The sequence below is a fragment of the Orbicella faveolata genome, unplaced genomic scaffold (assembly GCF_042242905.1).
Source record: "Orbicella faveolata isolate gen_17 unplaced genomic scaffold, um_ofav_v1 contig_26, whole genome shotgun sequence".
Classification (NCBI taxonomy): domain Eukaryota; kingdom Metazoa; phylum Cnidaria; class Anthozoa; order Scleractinia; family Merulinidae; genus Orbicella; species Orbicella faveolata.
Window position 1 is genome coordinate 13,016,265 of NW_028301554.1, and position 25,236 is coordinate 13,041,500.

Sequence of the window (25,236 nt, forward strand, 5' to 3'; positions counted from 1 at the left end):
CTATGTCATCCTCTTTTAGATTAAATATGCTATATCAAGGTAAGACATAATGCCTGATGTTAGCCATGACTGCCTGCTTGCACAGTTTGCTCTAATGTGTGGAACAAAACTTTTCGTGCCAACGGGCCAATTTCAGCATGCCGTGCGATGCAAAAGAATTACCTTTAAATAACAATGCAGCACATATATGATGGCACAGCTATATTTTTATTTCTTCGTCTAACGTAATGTATATAGAAAATATGAATAACGTACGATGTGATAACGGAGTCTGTAAAGTAACGTAAGAAAAATACTAGTACAACACTAATTGGGTTCAAACTCTGCTAAGATTATACCAACACTTTTCCGATTCTGACGTCACGATACGTCACGTTAGCCGTGAGTTACAGATCAATGAAGCACTTTTAATTTCCCTGGGTGATTCAATTAAATGTACTTAAATCTTGTTTTGACAAAACGAAAGTGTAACTACACAACGAAAATATGTAAGAGACAACAAGGATGAAAATATTGTGAAACTAAAACAGAATGCTCCCTGAGAAACTAACAATTTAAAGTATTAAAGTAGCATATCTAGATGAAGGGTATTTGCGTGGAATCAAGACCCTGTATATACAATGACTAATAATGTTATACAAGCAAAATATTATAGAGACATTAAGGCTTCATTGCACAGTTGCTCATCACATATCATTAACGTGCATCAGGCACAATGCAGGTGCTACAAATATGCCTCTTTACTTAGTGTACAAAATCCTAAGAAACTTTCCCAAAGTTAAAAATACCTTAAACTTCCTAAAACAAGCCTGATCACTGCAATCAGACCTTTAACAAGGTATTCATTTTATGCAGCTGTATAAATACATGGGCTGATATCAGGAAGGGCTCCTACATGTAAACAAAATTGAAATGTGGGATGGCTAGTCACCAGATGTTTACAGTACATCTGCTCTCCAATGGCTGCTATTTTGCTAAGTTGCTGGTAAACATCCTTCTTATCAAGCAATACCTTAGTTAGCAAATTTTCACATTAAGTTATGATTTTAAACAAAAAGCAGGAAATAACATGGAACTATTATTATTAACATGAATTTTAAAATGATACTGTGAAATATATATTACTAAGTTCTTCAATGAGGATTCACCTAGGATGATTAAGAAAGAAACAACTACAAGAAATAGTAAACAAAATGTATCAGTATATACACACTCAGTGACCTTGGTTTTTTCAAGCAATCTGACTGGTTCGCTATCTCTGGCTAATAAGCATTATTCACTCCCTACCAGATGAATAAAGTGCGATCCAAACAAAAACAAAGTGGCTGAAAATCCTAAGCATACAAGAAGATGCTGTACTTAGCTCTTATTAACTGAGCAGGAGGTCTGTATGGGAGAATCTTGACCGAGGTCGTGAGTAGAGACTGAACGCAGTGAGGTCTGTACTCATGACCAAGGTCAAGATTCTCCCATACAGACCGACTTAGCTTGGTTAATAAGATGTTTATTATATGGCAAAGAAGAAAACTTTAATTCGTTTAATGTAACTGGTTTGCTAACCTTTTGCTTGCAAACAGCGATGAGCTTAACTTAAACCTGCCAAAATTTTCTCGTCCTCTTTACTTTTTTTTGTCATCAGGCTTTTTGGCACTTCCATAAATGATTGAGAAGAAAATAAAAGAAAATGGTGAACAGTTTTGTATTTTAGTTTGCTACTTTTTCAACACAAAATGAAACCGGTCTAGATGCCAGTCTAGATGGGAAAATCTAGACCGTGGTCAATATCGATTTCAGCCAATCAAATTCATGAATTCGGTAGTTCCCAGTCCTTGTGAGACAGCCATACGATAACAGAAAATACAAAGAAAGCTATGAAATTTGGTCTGAAAGTTTTCAAATAGTAGAAAAAATTATGGATGTCCGACTTTTGAGCAGTTTCAGGACATGTTCTTGGCAATCAGAGATTCAATCAATCTAAGTAAACCTGACCGCTAAGTCACTCTTCACCCAGCATTGGTAGAAATAAATACTTCAGGGTTCATTGGCAGAAACTTAAAGTGCTATTCAACAAAGCACCTCCACAAGTATTTAGGAGAATGTCTTTGTGCAAAAAAATACATTGTACAGTTTTCACCACAGTCTGGCACAAAATGTATAATTTCAGGTTGATCCTTCACCAACTGCTCTTTCAATTTTCATTTCGAGTTAAATTGAAAACTTTGAGTGAGCAGTGAATTAAGTGTTTTCTAAACAGACTTTCAATTTAGATTGCTGGTTTGAACGGTGTTAAAAGACCATTTTGCTAGATTGCTATGAGGATTTTATTGAAGGTTAACTAGATTTGTCATGTTTGAAGATAATTTTGCAAATAGTTTTGTGTATGCTTTGTGCCATTTGCACATTTTCCATACATGAATTGAGAGATCAATTAAATCATAATGGTTTCCTTCTGGTCTGTTTTTCAGATCACTTTGTGTGTATATGCTAAAACAATTATTAAAACAATCTCAGTGAATAGCGGCAGAATACTCACCTCACTACTTTGTGGCTCAGTAAATATTCTGCCACTACTCACCTCGATTTCAAAGAATAATTGTTAAATATTTCGAAGTACATCAATTAAGTCATTGTGCTTTTTCATTTCAGTCATTTTACTTATACTATGTTATAATATTGCCATGACTTTATTGATCAATCATTGTTTTAGATATTGATGGTAGAGATGTAACTCTATTTTGAACTAAAGTTTGAAACACGATACCCAATGTTTTCACATACCTTGCCATTTCTGAACTGAAGTTGTAATTCTTTCAAATGTGTCTTTAAAAAGTCTTTAAAAAGAAGCCCCATAAAGAAAACATGCAGACTGTTCCATTCATTTAATTATGCAGTAATTAAAGGTAAAACTATAAGTAAAGCTCATTTCAACTCTGTTTAAATTAACATTTTTTAAAGTTTTAACTTGACCTAGCTTTTTGGGTGTCAATGGGGTTTATGCAGGAAAACAAACATCAATTGTATGAGAAATAAAGTATCTGAGTGATGTACACAGCACATGCACATGAAGCCTTAGAACTTCATGTTTACTAATGGATTGTTTCTAAACAGATTCAGTTAGCTTGGTTATTAAGAATAAAAGTCAACTCTTCAACTTGACTAATGGGACACTTTTAGTTGCAATACAATTGTCGCAAACCCACTCTGCATTCTCCTCAGCAGTGAGTAAGTCATAAGCTAGTTCAGTGAGGCCTGTACACACACGATGATACCACTGGGCACATCCTGTTTCACAGAATATAGCGTCATCGTTATCATTCACTTCTCTCTTGCAGATGCCACATGGATACACTGGATCAATTTCAAGGCTAGATCTGTTCATTTCTACAGTGCCCTGAGGAAACAAAATCATATCAAAATGCTATCTAGGATAAGCAGAAGTGCCAGCTAGGATTAAACATAACATACAATGCAATGCTTGATTTATGCTCAAAAGTTATGCATGGTAATCTACTAAATCCCTGGCTCAAGTAACATATTGTGTTGAGAGATAAATCAAAGTGGCTGTGAGCCACTGAACTTGGAAAATAAATTATGAAAAGGTGTTATGAGGCATTGCTCATTAAGGAACTACCTGTGATGTGAGGGCAGTCTAGCTTTTGAACAAGCCCATAAAGCCTTTTTCCATTCAGGGGTGTGTTGTTACTGACGACACACCCCTGAATGGAAAAAGGCTTTACAGTGTGATATTTGAAAAATGAAAAAGTTCAAAGTTAAGAAACTGTTTGTTACTCAGGCCTGCCTACACGTTTTACATTACATGTATCTGTACATGTCTTCCTTGTGTTGTAGTCAAAAATGGCAAGATCATTTCGTTTGGTCAAAAGTGAGGTATAGACTGAGTGAAACACTTGAGCCTCCAGTACGTACTACATAAAGAATTAACATTTCAGCATTACGGTAACTGATGTACAGTTAGCGCAGTGTGATAAGCACTGGCTTGCCATGCGAGACATTGGGAGTTCGAATCCTAGTGGTGACTGCTGATTATTTTTCCTTTTCTTCTTCCTTGTTTTTTTCTTTTTCTGTCAAGAAACCATTTACTGAAAGGTAGCGCTTGTCTTTCCGTTTCTTGTGTTAAAAAAATTGTCTGGAGCCTTTAATTGTTCGTTTACATGTATATCAATTGCTTTTGAACTCACAATATCACGTAGGCTTGTGAAGGAAAAACCACAAAGACTGTCCCTGAATCGCATTGCTAAGGAAGAACCATAAGTATTTTCCTTACAATGAAAAAATCGTTATACCTTCTACCTCTTGAAAATAACTAACTTGACACACTGCAAGCTACTGTAAAACGACCTTAGACAGCTGATGTTTGAAACCTGGGGGAGGGGGGGGGGGGGGGCTCCTATATGAAAAGGTCGGGGACGCTCGTTTCCTTGGGTACAAATCAAGGATTCTGGTCTCAGTTAGGGTGTTGATGACGAAACGTCACCATTTTTAGCTGTCAAAGTATCCTTTAGGGTGCACTCTAGGAAATACGAATAAATTTAATTTCTGTTTTCAGGCTTGATTTCTGGTGATCTCTCGAGTTCGTGAGTCGGGTCTACAAGTGCACACGGGATCCTTTCTTGAACAGTGGCTAGTGATCAAACCTCTTCTGTTTTAAGTGATATCTTTTAGGGGTCTAATGAAGCTCAAACAAGGTCCACATCAGTCTCCCTTAGGAGTTAAATTCATATTTTCCGACGAGCATCCCTTGCATTTTCATATGGGAGTCTCCCCCCGGGGGTTTCCAAATGTCTAACGGGAAGTGAAGGAGTGAAGGAGTGAAGGAGTGAAAGAGTGAAGGAGTGAAGGAGTGAAGGAGTGAAGGAGTGAAGGAGTGAAGGAGTGAAGGAGTGAAGGAGTGAAGGAGTGAAGGAGTGAAGGAGTGAAGGAGTGAAGGAGTGAAGGAGTGAAGGAGTGAAGGAGTGAAGGAGTGAAGGAGTGAAGGAGTGAAGGAGTGAAGGAGTGATGGAGTGAAATCGTTCCACCACTGGATGAAGAATGAAGAAAATCTTCAATGTAAAGGACCACATTTAAAAAAAAGGGAGAAAAAGTGGCACTACTATACACAGACCATGAAAGTTGGTAGTCTCTCCAAAAAAAATGATTATCATACATTTGTTAGAATATTGCACATGACATAGTTGCAATAATCTCTTGTGGATACCCACAGGTTTTGTTAATTCAATTCAGGAGTCAGACTGAAAGTACTATATAACATCATCTAGGCAAGCAATGCATGCAGACAGCTAGAGAAGATAAACCATAAGTACGTATACCTTGCATGAATTATTTACTCCTAAATGAATGAAAATATATCTGTATACCTCAGCAACAGGATGTGAATGTGAATGTGTATTGGATTCTGTAGTAAAGGCAGGAGGCACTCCAAAGTGTTGAGCTGAAGTTACAGGGCTGGCAAGATCGGATGAGCCAGAACTCTCCTTCCTCTGTTTTTTCTGTGGACTCTCAGGGTTTGAGCCACTGCTTTCTCCTTCAGCTTCTATCTCATCAGGATTAGCACCATCTACAGAGTGTTAACATCAATTATAGAACAATGAAATGCCAATGAACTGCTTTGAATAAAGTTAACAAAGAGCTAATAGGGAAAAACCTTAATAAAACAAAAGACAAATTAAAAATAACGATAAATTTCCATGCTCCAGCCAATCACAATAAACCAATTTTCTCAGTCATGTAATAAATAATAAAACGTTAAAATACTTGAGCTTTTAATATAAGATGTATCATTCCCAAATTAATTAAACTAAGCCGAAGTCACACGGGGTAACACTTTCTGAATTGCGAGAGAACTTTCATACTTAATTTCACGAAGCTTAATTTTCTCGCTTAACAGTGTCAGACATGGTTTTTGAGTTGTACTCAGTTGGAAGATTTATACTGCACTTTTCAAAGCTCTGTAAAGCTAACAATATATCGATCAAACAAAGCTTTCGATTTTGTTTAACCTCGCAATAAGGAGAGACAAACATGAAGTTTCTAAAGTATTTTCCAACATGTATTTTTAAAAACTACGATGATAATGTACCGCAAATATTTATCTTACCTCTAAATCTTGCTGGAACTTTTCTTTGCCTGGGCATTCCTTTGTACCAAACGACGCCAACAAAACAAATATGGCGGATTTTTTGTTGTCGAGATTCTGTGTTGTGCGATATGACAGACGATACTGACTGGTGAAATACCACTGACCTAATAGCGCAGGTTCGAGTTCTTTTTCAAGATGGCGGACGAGCAGCGAAAACGGTTGTCATTTGCCAATTCCTTTCTCCAGTCACAGGTACTGATATTTTTGCCAACAAAATTGGTTGGCTTATACAAAACTTTAGTGTTTTATCTTTTAATAATATTTTATGTCACATTTATGGTTGCTTTGCATGCACAGTAGTACGTTATAGCTTACACCGGGTCTCTCTTTCTTCGAAAACCCACCTTACTGTCCGTGTAAAACGAAGCCAGCGGACTGCAGACTGTAGACCGGGCATAAAATGCAGCGTGAGGATAAAACGCAGAATGCAGACCGCAGACTACTATTATTTCCATTATCGAGTGCTCGCTATGAACAAGATTATTCACAGTGAAAGTCTCCGGTTTAATAGCCTGAGTAGCCTGAACGTCATTCAGGGTAGCCTAAATAATGCTCCAGTTAGCCTGTTTACAGCTAGCTCTCAATAATAAGTAATAATAATGGAAATCGTAACACGATTCAGTTAAAAAGTCTACAGTCTGCAGTGTGCATTTTACCTGTGATCAGCAGTCTGCATTTTACTCTCAATCCACATTTTACCCCCGTTCCATAGTCTGCAGTCTGTGCACAGTCCACAGTCTTCTTTTTACAGTGATTGGTTTTTTAATGCCTTGCAAGCCGGGTTTTGTTATTTTTGGGGGGGGGGGGGGTGGAGAGGGGGTGTTAGAGGGAGGGGAAGGTCCATAAGAAAGGAAGGTGAAGAAAGTGAGGTGAATTAATAGAGAAATTACTGCCCTGTAAGGAAATTTTACAGCTTTACAGCAAGTGGGACGCTAGCAATAGTCTTCACGGGGTGCACTGACATTTCTTTGGAGAGACCTTGAAAGACACTCAGTTTTTCTCAGGGAAGGGCTCTTGGGTTGACTTTTTTCCTTTAATTAGGTCTTTAATTATTAATTTCTAAAACAGGCAGCATGGAAGCTTTATGATGGTATCTTGGGTAAGATGGTACCAGGATCTGTCTTAAATGAGACGTCTGTAGAGGTATGTACATGTACATGCTTACACACATACACCACAAGAGAAGAGGTAAGGAAAAAGAACCAAGTTCAAGGACAAATTTCTATAATTATGTTTTGCTAAGCCCTGGACTATTCTACATGTCTACATGGGTGACTTTGGCATATTCCTTGTTGGTTAACTGACATTCAGTGGGTAATACATCCATAAGCTACAGTAAGGCAGTCTAGACACAACGAGTATATACCTAAAACTTCAGTCTGTAGTCTGCATTTGTCTGGTCATGTCAGCCCTAAGCATGCAATACCTGGCACTCAGAGGATGGACAATGATGATTTTGTCAAGCTTATCTATACAGTAACACTGAGTACTTTATACCATTTATACTTTGTATGAGCCGTAAGCCAGAAGTGTTCAAAATGGCATCATTACATAACTGTTTTTTATCAGATTCCTGAATTAAAGGTATTGTGGGAGATGATTGAAGATTCATCAGAATCGGCAGCCAGATTGTGTAGCCAGTGCCTGGTACAACTTGTTTTTGATGGCCATGCTGACCTTGATTACATTCTGAAAGGATTATTGAATGCTGTGCCTTCAGTCAGGTAGGTCTGTTACTTGTCTAGCCGGGGTGGAAGTTTACGGATGGAGGGAAAGGTACATCTAGGCTTTGAGAACTGACTTATATGAAGGTACCACATAGATGTACTTGAACCTTCAGTGATAATCACATTATGCTTGCCTATTGACCTGAGGGCAGATTAAGGTGATGTTACAATATTTACTGATGGGACATGTATCTGGCTCAATTCCGGCATAAAAATTGATAAGGGAGGGGTAAAAACATACCAAAAACACAGCAGCTTAAAAACAGGAAATAATGATAGAGTAGGGCTTAAATCAGCTAGACATGTATAGTGGAACCCTGTTAATCTGGCCACAAAAATGTGGTGGTATTAACAGGGTGGCCCTATTAGAGGGGTTCTTTAAATAGGAAAATGACTGAATAGGCTTTTATTCAGGTCAGAATAAAGAGGCCGTAATAATGAGATGGCCATATTAACAGGGTAGCTGTCAGACAGGATTCTACTGTAGTTGAACTGATCAAGAAAAGTGGTTGTAGCTGAAGTGAGCCTCAATTTATTAAATGCCCGTTGTTTAATTTAAATCACACAGGAATTTAAGTGGCATAATCAAAGCCTTGAGTTCTTTGCTGGCCTTTCAAATTTACCAATGTGTCAAAAATGGCATAGAGTACAAATGCCCTTTTTCCTTGAGGTAAGTCAGATTATTTGATTTTCAGAAGTTAAAAAGGTTATAACAAGTTCAATTAAGTTTTTCTTAAGTTTAATTCATGGTTATATAAACTTAGTGTGCTATCCCAGATTATGCAAGGGACTGTAGGTCCTGAAGATATATAAGATAGATTATACGAGAAACATGAGACGGAATGTAACAATGCAATGCCAACTTTATTTCGCTCCAATAACAGCGATTTAGAGAGTTTAACCAGAAAAAACAAGAAAAACAAGTTCAACAGCCTCGTGGTCCCATAAGTCCTTGTGGTCACACACCACAGCGCCTTTTTGTTGAGCAAGCCAACCTGGAAAGGAACAGAAGAAACAAGAAAAGAGACAAACTAAAACAAAGAAATGTTACACATCAGGGCTATAGATGTGGGTGGGATTGTATTGTTACATTCTGTCTCATGTTTATCGTATAATCTATCTTATACTTCAGGACCTACGGTCCCTTGTATAATCCCAGTTCAAATAGAGTTAGTCAGGCATGGAAGGTTGAACACTACACCCTCAGGGTAAAAACGTCTGAAATGGAGGTCATGGGCCACCAGTTCAGAGCTTTTTTCCGCAGAAGTTACAGCCAAAAGCATTACAAGCTTTTGAGTCAACAACTTCAAAGATAAGGATGTATTCAACCCGAGACCTCTGATATACTCAACAACCACAGACACATCCCAGGTGAAGGAGTATCTGGGCTGGGGAGGTCTTGAATTAAAGATTCCTTTCAACAACTGGCAAACCATGGGGTGCTCTCCTACCCATACAGAGTCAATTGTAGGGTGGGTCATTAAAATAACAGATCTGTAAACATCAAGTGTTTGGTACTGTTTCCCCTACAAAAACTCGCTTGCAAGAAAATTAATAATGTCATTTAGAGATGCTGAAACGGGATTAATTTTCCTCGGAGAGCACCAGCCAGTCCACTTTCTCCATGCAGAAGCGTACTGGTCGGAGGTGTTTTTCCTCCAAGCCGCTGAGAGGAGCTCTCTAGCTTGGCATGAAAAGCCTCCCTCCTCATACTGTTGCCTGAGATAAGCCATACTCCCAGCTGGAGGTGGGTCAGAGGGTGGGACACTCCCTCCCAGGTTAATAGATTTGGAGACTGGGGAATAAGGACTGGAAAGTCCACCAGAAGATCCAGCAAGAGGGGATACCAAGGTTGAGATTTCCACACTGGTGCTACCAGTACAAGGCATGGGACTTGCTGTCTCAGCACTTGACTGAGGCACCTGCCCAGGAGACAGAAGGGGGGAAAGGCATAACCCTTGACTATGTTCCACTGACGGGAGAAGGCGTCCACTGCTTCGGCCTGGGGGTCTGGTTTCCAGCTCACAAAGCGAGGTAGCTGGTTTGTCAACGGGGACGCAAACAGGTCGAGTTCCAGACGGGCCCTAAAGGTTCTGAAGGGTCTGGAACACTACTGGGCAAAGCTTCCAATTGGAGGAGTCCAGGTGATGCCTGGATTCCCTGTCTGCGTTCACATTCAGGATCCCTGGGATGTGGGTGGCAGACACTCTTATCTGTCTCTGAAGACACCACTGCCAGAGACCGCGAGACAGAGAGGCCAGGACACGGGATTTGGTTCCCCCCATTTTGTTGATGAATGTAAGTGCAGTCACATTGTCCATCAGGAGCTGAATGTGAATGTTTGTTTTGTCCTTTGCGAAGCATTTGATCACAAAGCCTGCTAGAAGTTCCAGACACTTTATGTGGAGAAACTGTTCGGATTGACTCCATAGGCCACCTGTACTCACCCCATTGCAATGGGCACCTCAGCCCTCCATTGAGGTGTCACTCTCTATTATCATGCTGGGGTCTGGGTGGGCAAGGGCACTCCCATTCCAAGCCATAAGGTTCTCTGCCCACCATTGCAATTCCTCTATCGCCTCCTGGTTCAGATAGACCTGAGACTCATAATGGCCTCCTGAGTGGAGTGCTTGGATCTTTGCCTGCTGCAAGCAGCGGTAATAGAGTGGGGCAGGGAACACTGCTTGAATGGAGGAGTTCAACCGACCCAAGATGGGCTAATTGCCGCACTGTTGCAACTGGATTGGCGATCAGGCCTTCGCACTCCCTGCAAATACTCGTGACTTTGTCTCGAGGGAGGGCAAGACACAGGGTTACTGAGTCCACAGACAGACCCAGGAATTCTATTTTATGCACAGGGGCTAAAACTGACTTTTTCAGGTTGATGATAAACCCCAAACTCTCTAGGAGATTCATAGCTGTTGCCAGGTGTAGTCTGGCAGTCTGCTCTGAATCCGCTAGGATGAGAAGGTCGTCGAGATATATAATAAGACGAATCCCCAAGTTCCGAAGAGTTGCCACAACAGGTTTCCTGATTTTGGTGAATGTCCGGGGTGCACTGGCCAGCCCGAATGGAAGGCATGCAAATTCCCATAGAGTTTCCTTCCAGATGAACCTTAAGAATTTTTGATGCCCTTTCCAGACCAGGACAGTAAAGTAAGCATCTTTTAAGTCCAGTTTGACCATGAAATCCCCTTTTTTTTTAACAGATCCCGTAACATGTGAATTCCCTCCATTTTGAAATGCTGGAAGTGCACAAAGGAATTCAGATTCTTTAGGTTTATAACCAGGCAGTGGCCACCGTCCTTCTTGTCGACTAGAAATATACTGCTGACGAACCCCCCTTCGGTGTTGGAGGAGACTGGGTGGATGGCTCCTTGCAAGGCCATTTTGTCTTTCTCGGCTTGAACAGCCTCCTGTTGGGTTGTTGACACGAAAATGTGAGGCCAGGCTATCTGGTGAGGCATAGAGTGAAACTCTATTTTGTAACCCGTAATAGTCTCCAACACCCAAGGGTCGTCCGAAATAAGATGCCAATTGTTCTGAAAATATTTTAGGTGTCCAGCTACTTGTGCTGGGGCAGAGATTATTGGTAAAAGATTTGGGGACATACCTTTGTTCACTGGTTTGTTTGAGGTTTGGCTCGTGGGGGGGAGAAAGCCCCTTCCCCTCTGTTGAAAAGGACGGGTTCTGGTCTGCCAACATCCTTGGCGGGCCCTGCGTCGTAGGTTGTTCCATGACCCTCCACTGCCAGGTAGGGGCGTCCACATGGAGGGGCGGGCCGAAAAAGCTGTTGCCCCACTTTCTTAGCTTCATTTATTGCTTTTGCTGTTTCTGTACGTTCCTTAAGGTGTGACTCGAAACCCTTGCCAAATAGATCCTTGCCAGCATCTGGGAAATCCTCCTTACCAAGGGATGCATAAGCCTTGTTTACTTAAGTTAGGACTGCCACTCTACGTTTTTGTGAGATTGTGGCTGAAGCATGACCAGCCAACTGAATTGACCTTTGGATTATTGCCATGAGGCCAGTCCCTTCCTCCCTTGAGAACTGGAGAGTAGAAGATGGAGGATCAAGCTTGTCTAGTAAGTGTTCATGGGCAGTGCCCAGAGGGTCCATAATGTTGAGCACCTTATCCTGAATCTTTCTGAACTCGGCGTCGGGGCCGGTTAAACCGTCCATGGGACCGGGCAGGTAAGAATCCAAGTGTCGAGTGAACACTGCATCCACGTTGGGCCTAGGGTTATCTTTAACAATCTGACGTCTGTCAAATTTCGATAATGGCTTCCTAGTTGCACCCAGAAAGGTCGAGAACTCTTCTGAAGCCTGCCATCTGGCTGCACTGGCTTCCATACTGTCAGAATATTCTCCCTGAAATGCTGACTCTTCGGTAGTGTCATCAATGTTTATAGGCACGATTTCCCGGTGAAAGGGAAAATCATGTCTAAAATGTTTAGCCATCTGGCTAACACTGGTGGAGTCAACAGACTTTCCCACCAAATCTCTGGGGCCATCAAGCTCACCGGTGGAACGTTTAGTCCCAGGTAGTTCAGGACGGGTTGCGGAGCCATGAGGCTTTCCTGCGCCCTCTGACAAACCAGAAATGATTGCTGAGGAAATCGCTTGGATAAAACCTCGGTCAGCTAAAAGCGCCTGGCTGAACCGCTTACCTTCATCCCTGAGGTCCATAGAAGGCTGTGAAGATCCCTGGGGCAGTAAATCCCTGGTATTTTCACCCGTTTTCTCTGAATTATTAGTCATCATCGAGAAACATGTTCTTCCAAAATGGCGGAGTGAAACAAAAAGGCGCTGTGGTGTGTGACCGCAAGGACTTATGGCACCACGAGGCCATTGAACTCGTTTTTCGTGTTTTTTCTGGTTAAACTCTCTAAATCGCTGTTATTGGAGCGAAATAAAGTTGGCATTGCATTGTTACATGGAGTCGAATGTTTTGAAGTATAATTGTAATGATGCAACCGTAATTCAGAAAGCTGCCTTCTCAAGTTATCACAAGGTGAGAATCATTTCCTGGGTAGGGTTTATTCCACTGAATTAGGCATGTGGTTCAGTGCAAAATCTATTGGTCCAGAAACAATATTAAATATTAATAAAAGTAATTATCTAGAAATTAGCTTACATTTCTCTATACACTGTAAGTATAAGGTAGTTATATTGTCAGCAATTGAAGATGAATGAACAGATCTGTATGGTTGCAATTTAAAAGGGCGAATGACAAATTTTGATAACAGCTTTGCTCTTCATCACGTTTTAGCTATACTGTATGAGCAAATTTTGTTCTTGAATTTTCTTTTCCCAGGTCTCCTCCACACCCATTCATTACAGTGTTAACAAGCTCTCCTGAACAAGCAACAATTCTTATTCAACAAATGAAACTACTGCTTTTGAACAGTATCAACATCAAGAGGTACAAAGCACCACATCATGTATCAAGGTTGTGTGTTTAGGAAGAAATATAAGCAAGTCAAAGGTTTGGTACTGGTTGCATTAACTTTACCTGCAGTTTACTCCCTAACTTGATTCAACTGAATTGCATTGGTTAATTCCTTGCTACATATAATTTCTCGCATCCATTAGTGTGCACATGAGCATATAGATGTACACACCATTAAGATATTTCCTTCAAGTTAAACTTGTCAGAGAAATAAGTGATTGTTTTCTAAAAATTGAGCATGGTGGAAAAAACCTTATCTGGAGGCCTCCATTCTACTTATTAAATTTTTGGCTGAAAGCAAGAGAGCAGATTTTCGTTACATGACCAAAGTTATTAGAAACAGTATGGTTGTCAAAATACTTTACCTAACTCCCAGACAAGTATCATGGGCCCCTTTTTGGCATTTCTGACATGCGTTGGTCATTCTATTATTACAGCAAAAGTTTCAAGAAGATCTCTACATGAGAAGATTTGGACGCAAGTGTCCATAAACAATATACTGTATCTGTGTTCATTATGTAGTCAATATATCACGGAATTCAAAGCACAAAGACCTGTGTTCAATCCCAAACAACAAAGGAATGAAAATGTAAACAGATGCACACAGTGTACATGCAGCTCTTGACCAATGGCTACTTAGGAGATTTAAAGAAATTGTGAAGACATCTGACTGAGAAAATTCAAGCTGAATTTATTTGGCTTCTTTTGATTATTTACAAACACTTGCCTGATTCTCAACTCAGACTCTGATCTATACCTATAGTTTGGCATACCTGTAAGTTTTTTTCACAGTTCTCTCAAGCCTCAAGCTATTATACAGATGTTAGAACCATTTTTCAAGTTTGTACTTCAGGATCCAAAAGTCACAGTTAATCAACTTGTCAGACAGCAACTGCTTACCAGTCTTCTACAGACAGCAAGCAGTCTATTGAAATGTCCAGGTATGCCTCTGTTATTCATACTGTAAGAGAAACCTGACTGTCATTATGATTAATAAATTGATATATAATTAATTAGAACTGTCTGTCTGACAGGCCTAGATTTAATCCCACTCCCATAGCCTGCAAATCGAAACATCCAGCCAGGAGTCCCATTCTAGGTACATGTACCTATAATACTGACTGGAATATCGACAAATGTGTAGGGTATGGGGGTGGGGAAGGAGGAGAAGGAACTCAAAACAGCTGGACAAATCTACTATTGAGAGTGGTTTAAAATGGCAGGGTAGCTTGAAACTACAACCTTGGTCACAAGGGCTGGAAAACATTTTGCCCCTCCCCACCCCTGAGCAATGTTGACAAAACACTGTCATCTAACACAAGTTTGCATTTTACCATTTTCCAACATTGAATGGGGGAGTGGGGTTGTTGACGTTCATTCTGTAGGTATTATGATTATGATTTCATGATTTTGGCATTTTCCAACACAAATTGTCCATGATTGTAGATTGTTAGAGATTGTTTAAAAAGCATGGGTCTGATGCCACTGATGTTATAAAGTGACAAATCACTGACCATGAGAAGCTAACGTCTATTTCATGGACACAGTAAAACTAATCTTAACCATAATAAACAGCTGCAACTAATTAAAGCAGCCAAATGGTTATTTTAGGGCCAGTTGTAAGATTGAAAAAGTGTTGTACCAAATTAATAATTTTGTAAGTACTATAAATTAAAATGATAATTTATACCAGAGGCAAAATTAAACTACAGTCATTATTTTTTATTTGTATCAAGGAAAAGATGACAACCAAAAAACAAAAGCTGACAGAAAGTTGCTGGCTGATGATATTGTAGATTTTTTGATGTCTGTTGTGCCTTGCCTCCAGGTCAGTAATATTCAGTCAGGGCCTTTATAACTCTGAAACTTTGCATTTGACTTTACTAAACATGTTGCTACCTAGAACCTACCTGTTGTTCTTTTGTCTCTCTAGAATAAGCTGTAAGTTGTTCCTTGTCATACCTGCTCACCTACCACAATAACCACTGTACATTCCTTGATTCAATCACAACAGTAATTTGTTAGAGCCAAGCATACTACACCTGTACATGTATGACTTAAATTCATTTGATCATTTTGATAGAATCAGTCTTGAGATGGAGGAAAATTAATTTCATTATTACATGTATATTGCAAGAAACTTTCTTTACGAAAAGTTATGAGCATTTAATGATATTTTTCTGCAATTTTCTTGTCCTTTAGATACCTGTAGTACAATGTGCAAGTAACTGTAAACCATTAATTATTGAGTTAAAACAATAAATTTTAAGTTATTTTGTTGTTCTTAGGTTGATAGGAAATCATTGAGTCAAACCACCTTCTTTGTACATACTATTGCTCAATGGCTGCTGGAACGCAAAGGTGACTACAATAATGGTATGGCTAGCTAGGTTACAGTTGTAGCTCTGTGCAAACTTATTAAATACTGTACTTATTAAGTACCTTAAGTAAACAATATCAATATTAATTTGTAAAGTTTTAATATTAGCAATTACCAGAACATTGACAAGTTGACTTTCACTGCCAAAAATGACTACAAGTGTAGCTGAATCCTAGTATTTCAAACCACCTACTGTACGAAAATGGAAATTGTTTTTAAAAATAAGGGATTCCAAAAGTCAAGGGCAACTTCTCGGTAACATCATTTTGCTAAGAGAGCAAAAATTTGCGGAAAGTAATCAGAAATTTCCAAAAATCACATGTGGTCATTTTTTGTCAGCAGGAACAAAAAAATTAGGGAATTCACTGTAGGTACTATCAAGAATAACTCTTATTATATGGCTAGCTCCATGAGCGGGCAAGATGAACCAAATCCTGCTCTGTGATTGGCTACCCAAGTGGGAAGTGCTATCTTGCCTGCTCGGGACTACCCATTGAATCCCGTAAGAAAAATTTCCCCGAAAGCCAAGCAATAAATCCTTTATTGACCAAGCTTGTTCAGTCAAGATGGCTTGATATTGGCCTTGTTCTTTTTTGGGAGTTTGTGGTCCTCGATCTGCCTTGGTCCATAAAAATGCAAAAAAAAAAAAGAACTTGGCCAATATCCAGCCATCTTGACCTCATGCTTGGTCAATAACCCATGTATATTATTCCAGTGATAAGTGCTCTAGAATGCAGACTGCAGGTTAGCTTTCACATGCCCATGAATCTTTGTTTTATCTGGTAGGTGTAAAACATTTGGAGCTGATGGTGAATCATTTATTATCTCTGTGCTGTGAGAGTCTGCCCCATGGTTGTGACATGACAACATCCATTATGTTATTACAAACAATTCAAAATCATAGCCCACAGGTATATACTGAATATTATGTTACATGACCTTATTTAAAATCTGGGTCTGAATTTTCTACCGTAAGAAAAGGAAACATACAATAATTACATGTGAGTTGATGAAGATTGCAATTAAAAGAAAATTCATCTATTTAACTAGTTTTGTGTCATGCAAATGTACTGAAAGACCACTGCCTGCATCTCTTGCCCAACTTTTTTTGATTAATGAGTCAAACTTAGAGTTGTTGTTGTTGGCCAGGCCATCTTTCCTGTTAACAACAATATTATTTTGTTTCTGCTTTGATGTAAAGCGTTACACATCAATAACTAAAATCAAGACAGTTGGCTGAAACATGACTCTAAAAAATCCTAGGGTGGGGTTTTAGAAATTGCATGACTGCACAGTTATAAGAAGAGTACATGTAATGACAGATAGCAGCAATAGCAACTCCTGCTTTGTACTTAATTACATACATACATAATTATATATGGCAATTAACTTCTTAGAGACTCAGGCACAGGGAATTTAATCAATTTAACTAGGCAGTGTGCATGTTTTGTAAAGTGAATGAAATCAACCAATGTAATAAAATGCTAGATCTGTGCATTTGTACAATTCTAATTAAAACTAATCTACATTTGATTTCGCTTTGATTAAGGTGTTTTCCCAGTTATGTGTCATTCCGACCTTAAGCAGACTTCTCCTGAAATCACCAGAGGACTACCATCTGCATGTCTTACAGCTCTGTAAGTACTGATGAAATGTTCTACACTATAACTAAGAGGCTAATGATGTTAATCATTATTACAGGCACCTGCCAACCTGAGTTTGTTTGGTTTTTTTTTCATCTTTCTAGGTTTGTCTATAATACAGTCTCAATTACCAGAATGTTCTGCTGACTGTCTTCCTCTCCTTGTCAATCACCTGTTCCTTGTACTACCAATACTCCAGATCATTACTTCCCCACCCGGACAGCAGCAGACATTTAGTCCTTGGATATCCAGTAGTGAGTCTGTAGGTGGTGTAGCTCTGCAGATCTTGAGACATGTGGAGGTCCATGTCCTTCCTGTTGTAAAACAACAAGAAAGTGTGGTTAGTATTGATAGGATCAGAGGTTGTCTATCAAGTGACAACCCTGCAATGCAAGAATGAATTAGAGGGGCTGAAATGCTGTCTAGGGATTTAAGATTCTGAGCCATGATGTGTTAGCAATGGTTTTTCACAGAATGTTACATTTGTATTGTATATAAGCTGCCAGGCAACATGGTTTCCAGAGGCTGTGATCATTTTGTTTGGCACCAGGAGTCAAGACTTCTGGCGAAATCAGGAACATGATCAACCCCAAGGCTGCTGCCTAACGGGCGCCCGGTCGCCTGAGGCGCCTAAGTTACGAGTGCGGGCGACTAAAGTTTTGTTCAAGGAGCCCGAGTGGGCGCCTAAACATGGAGTTTTCATTCCCACCTAATCTGTTCAATGACTTCAATCTTCTAATGAAATCGGCCAAAAAACCATTCACACAATAAATTAAACGGAAAACAACAGCTACTCTGGTCCTGTTTTGCTTTAACACGAGAAATATGGACCAAAGCACGGTAACAAAGTCTCTCTCCGCTCACAAAACAACCGAAAACAGCCATATTTGAAAATCGCCCTACAATGCATTGCAAGCTCAGTATTGAATAAATGCCTGTCATGTATGCCAATGGTTTGTGTCTCTGTTGATGCCCAACTGATTCCAGTTGCAAAATAACTACTTTGATAACAAATATTTTTGGAATTGGAGTGATGCTGCTGCAGACATTATATTAACAATTGAATAAGGATTAATTCTTGGGCTCTTTTTTTTTGTCCGATACTTTGGAAAACTTCACTTACCGTAGCTGTACTGAATGAATTTCTGTAGTTTCTGAAAGGATATTTATGACTTAAAAGTCAAAATATGCAAGTAGCTACAAGCCAGCAAAAAGAAAACATCACTGCAATTCTTTTTGTATACCAGGGTTTTATATTTTAAATCATCAAACGAATTGTCATGGCTCCGCCCAATATACAAGAATATATTTTCTCCAAAGAAGCAGCCAATATAATGCGGTAATGCTGCCTAAAACAGGCACCTTTTGTTTATACTTATGTCCCTGAAGCCCGGGGAAGGAAAGTACATTTCAGTGAGGCCAAATTCAAACACCCCAAATGCCTATTTCATCTTCATTTGTTTTCATTTGCAGCTTGCATTTCATGATTTGTTTAGAATTGCTAAACTCAAAAACGAAAGAGGCCATATAAATTTTTGTAAAAAAAGCTGCAGCACTTGCATGGATACACCGATTATTGAATTTGTTTGACCACAAAAAGTATTCTTTCTCAGTCATGACCTGACCACTTTGCTGAACACCTTATTTCAAAAATCTGATTGATAAAATAAACCATATTAGTGTCTCATGGAAAATCTCTGCCTCTGGTCAGTCTTGCCAACCCCCCGGATTGACCACGGCAAATTTATTCTGGGCTCCTAAAAAAGTGGCTTGGGCTCCTAACTTTTAAAGTTAGGAGCCCAAAGGGCTCCTTAAAAATTTCCTTAGGCAACAGCCTTGAACCCATTTGTCAATTATTGTACAGTGGTTCCTGGCTCTCTGTATGTATGGCCAGAAGCTATTACTCAACTTGGACAGGTTTTGTTTTACAGTGATGCTGAGCATCTGTTCATAACTGATGGGACACATTTGGGGTCTGGTTTGAGGATAATATTGCATGGGAAGGGCTGTAAATAATAAGCAATTATTGGATGAGGTTTTTGTGATATCTGGAATAATCAAGGTTGAGGGAAGTGTTATCAGCCGAAGGCTGAGGCTGATAACACTAACCAAAACCTTGATTATTTCGGATATCACAAAAACCGAATCTCATAATTGTTTTATTATACATTGTTTTAAAGAAAATAACGACAAACGCATTATCACACCGAACACAGTTTATTTTCATCAAGCCATGTTCTTACATGAACTTGACATTGCTCTTGGAAATCATGCATTGCACATGCAACCTTTGGATTATTCACTAATCTGGTAGCAGATTAGTGAATAATCTGTAGGTTGCACTGTTTTCCAGAATTAACTGTAGGCTTATAGCCAATGAGAAGACAGATGGTGACTACAATGTGTAATAATCACTGCAATGATAGCTAGAAAACCCCATTAGGTTGGTTAATTATCTGTGATCAAACTGATATCCTTTGGAAAAGAATAAAATCCTGGCTGTCACAACTGTTTCAGCCTTGTTATGCTCACAGCAAATGATTATGACTAGAACCACAATGTAAATCCCATGTACCGAGCATTCATTAGTTTTTAGCAAATTTGTTGCTGTGCATTGCAGCATTGTTAGTAGGAAGTAACTTCACTTGTTTGCTAGACAACAATGCACACAAGTATTCTTTGTTTCCTTTTGCTGTTGTCTGTCAGTTTTTAGTCAAGGTATTTAATTTTATTATTTGACTTAAATATATCTGATCTGTACGAACACATATTTAAGTCAAATAATCGATGTCCAGAGATCGCAACAATCAAAGTATATTTGATTTTGTTTATTACTTTTCAGAGTGCTGGGATGGTTGACTATTCCTCCTCAGTTCTCAGTCAATCTATCAGACAAATGACTGCCTGCTCTCAGGAAATGATGTCATTAATTAGGTAATTAGGTTGTAAATGCATGGTATCAGTCCTAGATATTTCTTTGAGTCAGTCATATTGCATTTGGCAGTGCCTGATAAAACCTTACATAGTTTTGTCACATCCCTAGAAACAATGAAACAGCTAAGAACTGGCTTAACAGTTTGCAAAGCTCACTTCCTTCACAACGTCAAGTGCTGAGTCATGTAACACTACTGTTGTCAACTTTATTGGTGACTGCAGAAGGATTCATTGTCATGGAAACCTTGAAGGTTTTTCCAGTTCTTGCCAAGACTGATCCGTCACAGGTACTGAGTTTGAGTCAGTTAGTGGAGTCGTTTACAGTTTTATATGTGTGTTTATATTTTTTACTAATTAATCGATGTTGACCTCTAGAAATCACATTAAAAGGTGCCGGTTAAATTTCACTGTGACATTGAGTAACATGAATGAAAATGTACTTGCCAAGTGGATCAATTCTCTTACATTAGATTATTACGTTAAAAAAATCATCAAAGTGTGCACTGAGCAGTATCAAAAACACTGATCTAGAAACCGTACCATTGTAAGATGACTAGCGGTGAGACATAGGGCTTATAGTATTTATTTAGTTAATACAGTCTATATAAGAATTTATTTATCGTTTCAGGCTCTTTATTTCCTGCCCTTGTTGCTGTACAAACTTGGCAAAGAAGATCTTCCTGAAGTGAAGCAGCAGGTTCTTTATACCATACCACAACTCGTCACACACAAGGTACAATACAGTCTGATAGTTATAATACCTTTTTTTGAACTTTAACTACACTCACGTGATGTCTCTAATGGATAATCATGAATTATTCAATATTACTTTTTCTGTACATATATTAGTAACAGCTATTATGTTTGTTGCACGATATAGCATTAGTCTGCTTAATACTGGTCTTCATTACGCAATGTATGACTGTGTGCCGTTATGATTCCGTATAGCGCCATTCATCCAGTAACTGGCCTCTTCCAATCAGTGCCCCTATGGTAAACGACATTGAGATAGAATAGACTACGTGGACGAACGAGACTACGCCACTATTTCCATCTCACTATATTGCTTCTTCTTGTTTGTAGTTTTGTATAGGCCCTGTGTTACGCACGATTCAGACTATAGGACAGTCTCCTTCTCTAAAGCCCGTGTCTCTGAGATTGATGTGCAAGTTGTGGCAGGTACAAAATCGTGTCTTTCCACATCTTCAGCGAGCACTTAACTCAGTTGACACTAATGTGGAAGTGGAATTAAACTTGGACATACAGATGGCCAAAGCAGCCTCTTTATTAGAGATCTGCAAACTAAGGTACAGCATCAGTCCTGTTCATGCCTCCCTAACTGTTATTAATTTCCAAACACAGATTATAGTTTAATAACCTAATCGAGCTGGGCCACTTGGAACAAAGTTAACCAATCAAACCGTTAATTGAGAACAGAGCCTTAAGGATGTCAACTAATAACGTTAAGGATTCAAACAGTACTTCTACAACAAAATGGTTCAGTTCAAATAGTCGCACTGTAAAGAAAGCACACCTGAGCTTTATGATGAAAAAATCTTAAAAGTAGAAGCGTTTCTATGTTGTCAATGTGTTCCAAATCATTCCTGGCTTTTACAATATAAGCTCGTTACAGCCTGGGATGTCCGTGGTATGTTCTTTGAATGGTTCTGTGCTAGCTTTGGCAGGTGTAAGAAAGCAGATATGTCTAGTGTCTGTGCGCACTCTTACACTGTATGACGAAATGGTAGGAATTTGGAGACAAGCATACCCTCCTTGCTGAGTAACTGCTTGTATTGCCGTTTTGCGAGGCGTTTTCTTAACAGCTTTCAACTGTGTTCCTTACAAACCACAGACCCTCTCAGCATGGTGCAGATCTGTTGAGCCTGCTGTCCAAACTGCTGGATGAAAACACAAAACCTGGGGAGACTGAAAACCATTCGTCTGTAGTAGCAGTATCATTGGCATTGCAAGCTTTGGAGGAACTTTGTAAAGCTGAGGTATGTGTGGTCAACGTTGAAGAACACGAACACATGCCAACCCTTGCGATTAGCTTGGATTAAGACAAACTTACACACCATGTAAAGTCTTAACATCCGTGCACTTTCTATCAAACACCAAAGACAACGCCGACTTGTTGAGAGTCTACATGCATATCCTCAAAAAGGTTTTCCTTTTCTTTTGGGATTGTTTTGAGATTAATCGGTCCGTTCAATATTGCGAAGTGATGTTTTGCTTTACCACCGCACTTTGAGGCAAATCATGACAATTACGTGAATTTCGAATGTCGTGATAAAAATCGCGCGGGAAAATAGAATAAGCGGCACCTACTCTAGTCTTGGTAGATATTTACTTGGTTTTCCATCATCTTTGTTACCAGAAACTAACTGAGCTTTTCCCTGTTGATATCATAAACGGTCTTTTATTAGGTTGTGGACCTGTGCACAGCATGGAAAGTTCTTTCAGTGAAACTTAGTCTGGACAAGCGGCCTCAGGTTCTGAGCAGTTTATGTCAGTTGTTCAGTGTTGTACCCAACCTGGCTGCTAACTCTTCAGACTATCGGGTACGTATGGTTATTCCACTTGTTTCTCAAAAAAGACAAAAAAGAAAAACAGCAGCAACAAAAAACAGGCTTATTAATGTTGCATTACTGCATGAATTATGGACTGTTACAGTATATAGTCGCATTTTAGACTTCAGTTACACTGCGCGTTAATCTGATATCACAATTATTGGCATTAGGATTTCAAGAATCAAGCACTTTCCTTCCTGTGGTCCTTGACCCAACACCAGGTATGTCAATAACAAATTGTGATATTTGTACTCTCTGTTTCTTGTTTATTAGAGCAGCAAATTGACTGCTTAGAGAATTAGTGAAAAGACCACTGGTCTGGTAACTCAATCTAAGTAACAATTAGATTATGAGTTTAAGATTTAAGATTTAAGATTTTTCTAAGGTGATAGTTGATGAGGGCGAAGACCCAATCAACAAACAAATAAAAACAAATTTTTATGACTGTCCCACTATTTAACAGTGTAGTCAGTATGTGCCCATTTATGATACATATATTTTCCCCATGTTTCATTCTCTTACCTTCAGGAGTCGCTTGTGGCTTGTGCTGCCTTCACAGCGTTGTCGATGTTTGATCCATCTGATTTCAAGCTTATTCATCTACCGGAAAAGGTACAATAGTGTATACCCGGTGATTATGTATTCAAGTCTCCGGTGTGTTTCTCTTTAAAACGTTCATGCTGGAAATCAAATCTATTCAACGTAATTGTTGGCGGGATACACTTTTAGTGTCAGTGGTAATCACTTAACAACAGTTTTAAACATTCTAAAGAAGGCAACCTTCGCTTTATGTCAGTTTGGTGTGGACAGTAATACCTGATAATCGTCACTACTTTTTTGCTGACATCTGCAGTCAAAAGAGCACTTAGAAACCATACGTATATGCATTCTACACACAGATCTATCATCCATTGAAAGAAAAGCTGCTGGCCTCCAAGAAACGGAGTGATGACAGTGATGAGACTGAAGATGAAGCTGCTGTACTGGAATCTATTGATAACTCAACACCACCAGGGACGGCTTATGTTGAACTCTTACAGATGCTTAACCAAGATGTACTTCCAGGTCTAGCTTTTCAGTCTTCATTCATTTTCATACAGTTCAACCTCCGAGACCATTCCAAGGGCACTTGCTCCGTGCTTTCAGGCTTTGTCCATTCCACATAAAACGGTCATGACTGTTACGAGACGAAATGTATTTTCGTAGCAATTGTTCCTTGGGTCCTAAAATTGTTAAGACTTACAGCTGAGCTAAGCTGAGGGTGTTTAACATGTCATAAAAACTATGAGTGTATCGTCATGTGTTAACTCTTGATATGCTTCTGATGAAATGCCCTCGGGGGAATAGTCACATCGCTGATCCATAAACTATTCAACTTCCCCTGTTTGAATACCTTCTTGAGATCAGCCGAGGAATTGTCATTTGTACCATTGTAAGCACGCATTCATGAATTAAGGTTTTGTTTTACTTGTTAGATACATGGCTCCATTCTGGGATGTTTCGAGGGCACCAACACAAGCCTTGCAAACTGAACACGTTTGGTATTTTTTTCTTGGCCTTACATAGTGTATTACAGTGATTGACTTTCTGGGACATACAGCTGCTGTAGAAAGTATTTTATCGTCATATTTATAGTTTTCTATGATTGTTCAAATGCAGGTTTTCAGAAGCTCTTGACTAACATGATTAGAATGGAAGCTGCATCTCTGCCAAGAGGCCTGGCTCACACCGTATCACGTGGTACATCATCCCATGACAGGAACATGCTATCCATCCCAGAATTCCTAACAAGTCAGTATGACAAGTCCAAGTCACCAGGACTAAATCAAGGACTTGCAGGTAAAAACGGTATTAAGATAAAAACAAGCGCTGAAAACATCTCTGACAAGATACGTGTAGGACAATTTCCACGTTTCCTGCACAACAAAAACAACGAATTGAAAAAGTGACATGAAATTGTGGTCAGCGGATGCCACTCCTTACCATCTTGTGAAGGGGCATGGGGTAGGAGTCTTAGTAGAGAGGAGAGGCTTGTTTAAATAAGCGTTACGTTCAAGAGATGAGCTGGACCCATGTGGGTATTATTGCTAGGAACGATAAAAAAAGATGTGTTTGTGTTTTGTTGGTTTGGTTGGTTGTTTTGCGGGTCTTTATTGATAAAACGTTTCTGTTTTTAATCAGCCGGACTCTTGTTTTGTTTTGAGCCTCCTTTTGAACAAGTCGAAGGGAAACGTGCCCGAAGATATTTAGTGAATTGCGCCCGAAGATACGGACAGATGCTAGATTCACTGCTGCACGAGGTAACAGTGATCACATACTGTGGTAGCTATTGCAGAATGTTTAATACATATTACACATATTTTATTTCTGGCCCG

At 39.3% G+C, this 25,236-nt stretch overlaps 2 protein-coding genes across 3 annotated transcripts in view; one reads left to right on the plus strand and one right to left on the minus strand.

The window, feature by feature from the left end:
• Positions 1–186: 186 nt before the first annotated feature.
• On the minus strand, positions 187–6,289 carry LOC110063336 (pygopus homolog 1-like). The gene is made up of 3 exons (XM_020770311.2): positions 6,116–6,289; positions 5,376–5,575; positions 187–3,391 (listed from the first exon to the last, which is right to left on the minus strand). Exons 1-3 carry the CDS (start codon positions 6,150–6,152, stop codon positions 3,140–3,142), a joined length of 489 nt encoding a protein of 162 aa, XP_020625970.1. The 5' UTR covers positions 6,153–6,289; the 3' UTR covers positions 187–3,139.
• Positions 6,284–25,236, plus strand: part of LOC110063245 (focadhesin-like) — a 37,566-nt gene continuing 18,613 nt past the window's right edge. For both annotated transcript variants that reach the window (XM_089295125.1, XM_089295126.1), the window contains exons 1-22: positions 6,284–6,349; positions 7,226–7,345; positions 7,727–7,881; positions 8,453–8,554; positions 13,200–13,307; positions 14,127–14,275; positions 15,071–15,162; positions 15,623–15,710; positions 16,501–16,625; positions 17,264–17,351; positions 17,462–17,697; positions 20,200–20,291; positions 20,401–20,578; positions 20,920–21,024; positions 21,375–21,598; positions 22,144–22,288; positions 22,718–22,852; positions 23,032–23,082; positions 23,390–23,473; positions 23,761–23,926; positions 24,521–24,700; positions 25,043–25,161. In XM_089295125.1, the coding sequence (XP_089151251.1) occupies positions 6,293–6,349; positions 7,226–7,345; positions 7,727–7,881; positions 8,453–8,554; positions 13,200–13,307; positions 14,127–14,275; positions 15,071–15,162; positions 15,623–15,710; positions 16,501–16,625; positions 17,264–17,351; positions 17,462–17,697; positions 20,200–20,291; positions 20,401–20,578; positions 20,920–21,024; positions 21,375–21,598; positions 22,144–22,288; positions 22,718–22,852; positions 23,032–23,082; positions 23,390–23,473; positions 23,761–23,926; positions 24,521–24,700; positions 25,043–25,161 (2,799 nt within the window). In that variant the 5' untranslated portion in view covers positions 6,284–6,292. The remainder of the gene's footprint in view (positions 6,350–7,225; positions 7,346–7,726; positions 7,882–8,452; positions 8,555–13,199; positions 13,308–14,126; positions 14,276–15,070; positions 15,163–15,622; positions 15,711–16,500; positions 16,626–17,263; positions 17,352–17,461; positions 17,698–20,199; positions 20,292–20,400; positions 20,579–20,919; positions 21,025–21,374; positions 21,599–22,143; positions 22,289–22,717; positions 22,853–23,031; positions 23,083–23,389; positions 23,474–23,760; positions 23,927–24,520; positions 24,701–25,042; positions 25,162–25,236) is intronic.

What these genes read in the sequence shown, in the direction of transcription:
- LOC110063336 (XM_020770311.2), bottom strand. Translation starts at nt 6,152, where the DNA reads ATGCCCAGGCAAAGAAAAGTTCCAGCAAGATTTAGAG. An exon ending in AGTTCCAGCAAGATTTAGAG is followed by an intron (nt 5,576 to 6,115) that starts GTAAGATAAATA and finishes AACACTCTGTAG; the next exon opens with ATGGTGCTAATCCTGATGAG. An exon ending in ATTCACATCCTGTTGCTGAG is followed by an intron (nt 3,392 to 5,375) that starts GTATACAGATAT and finishes TTGTTTCCTCAG; the next exon opens with GGCACTGTAGAAATGAACAG.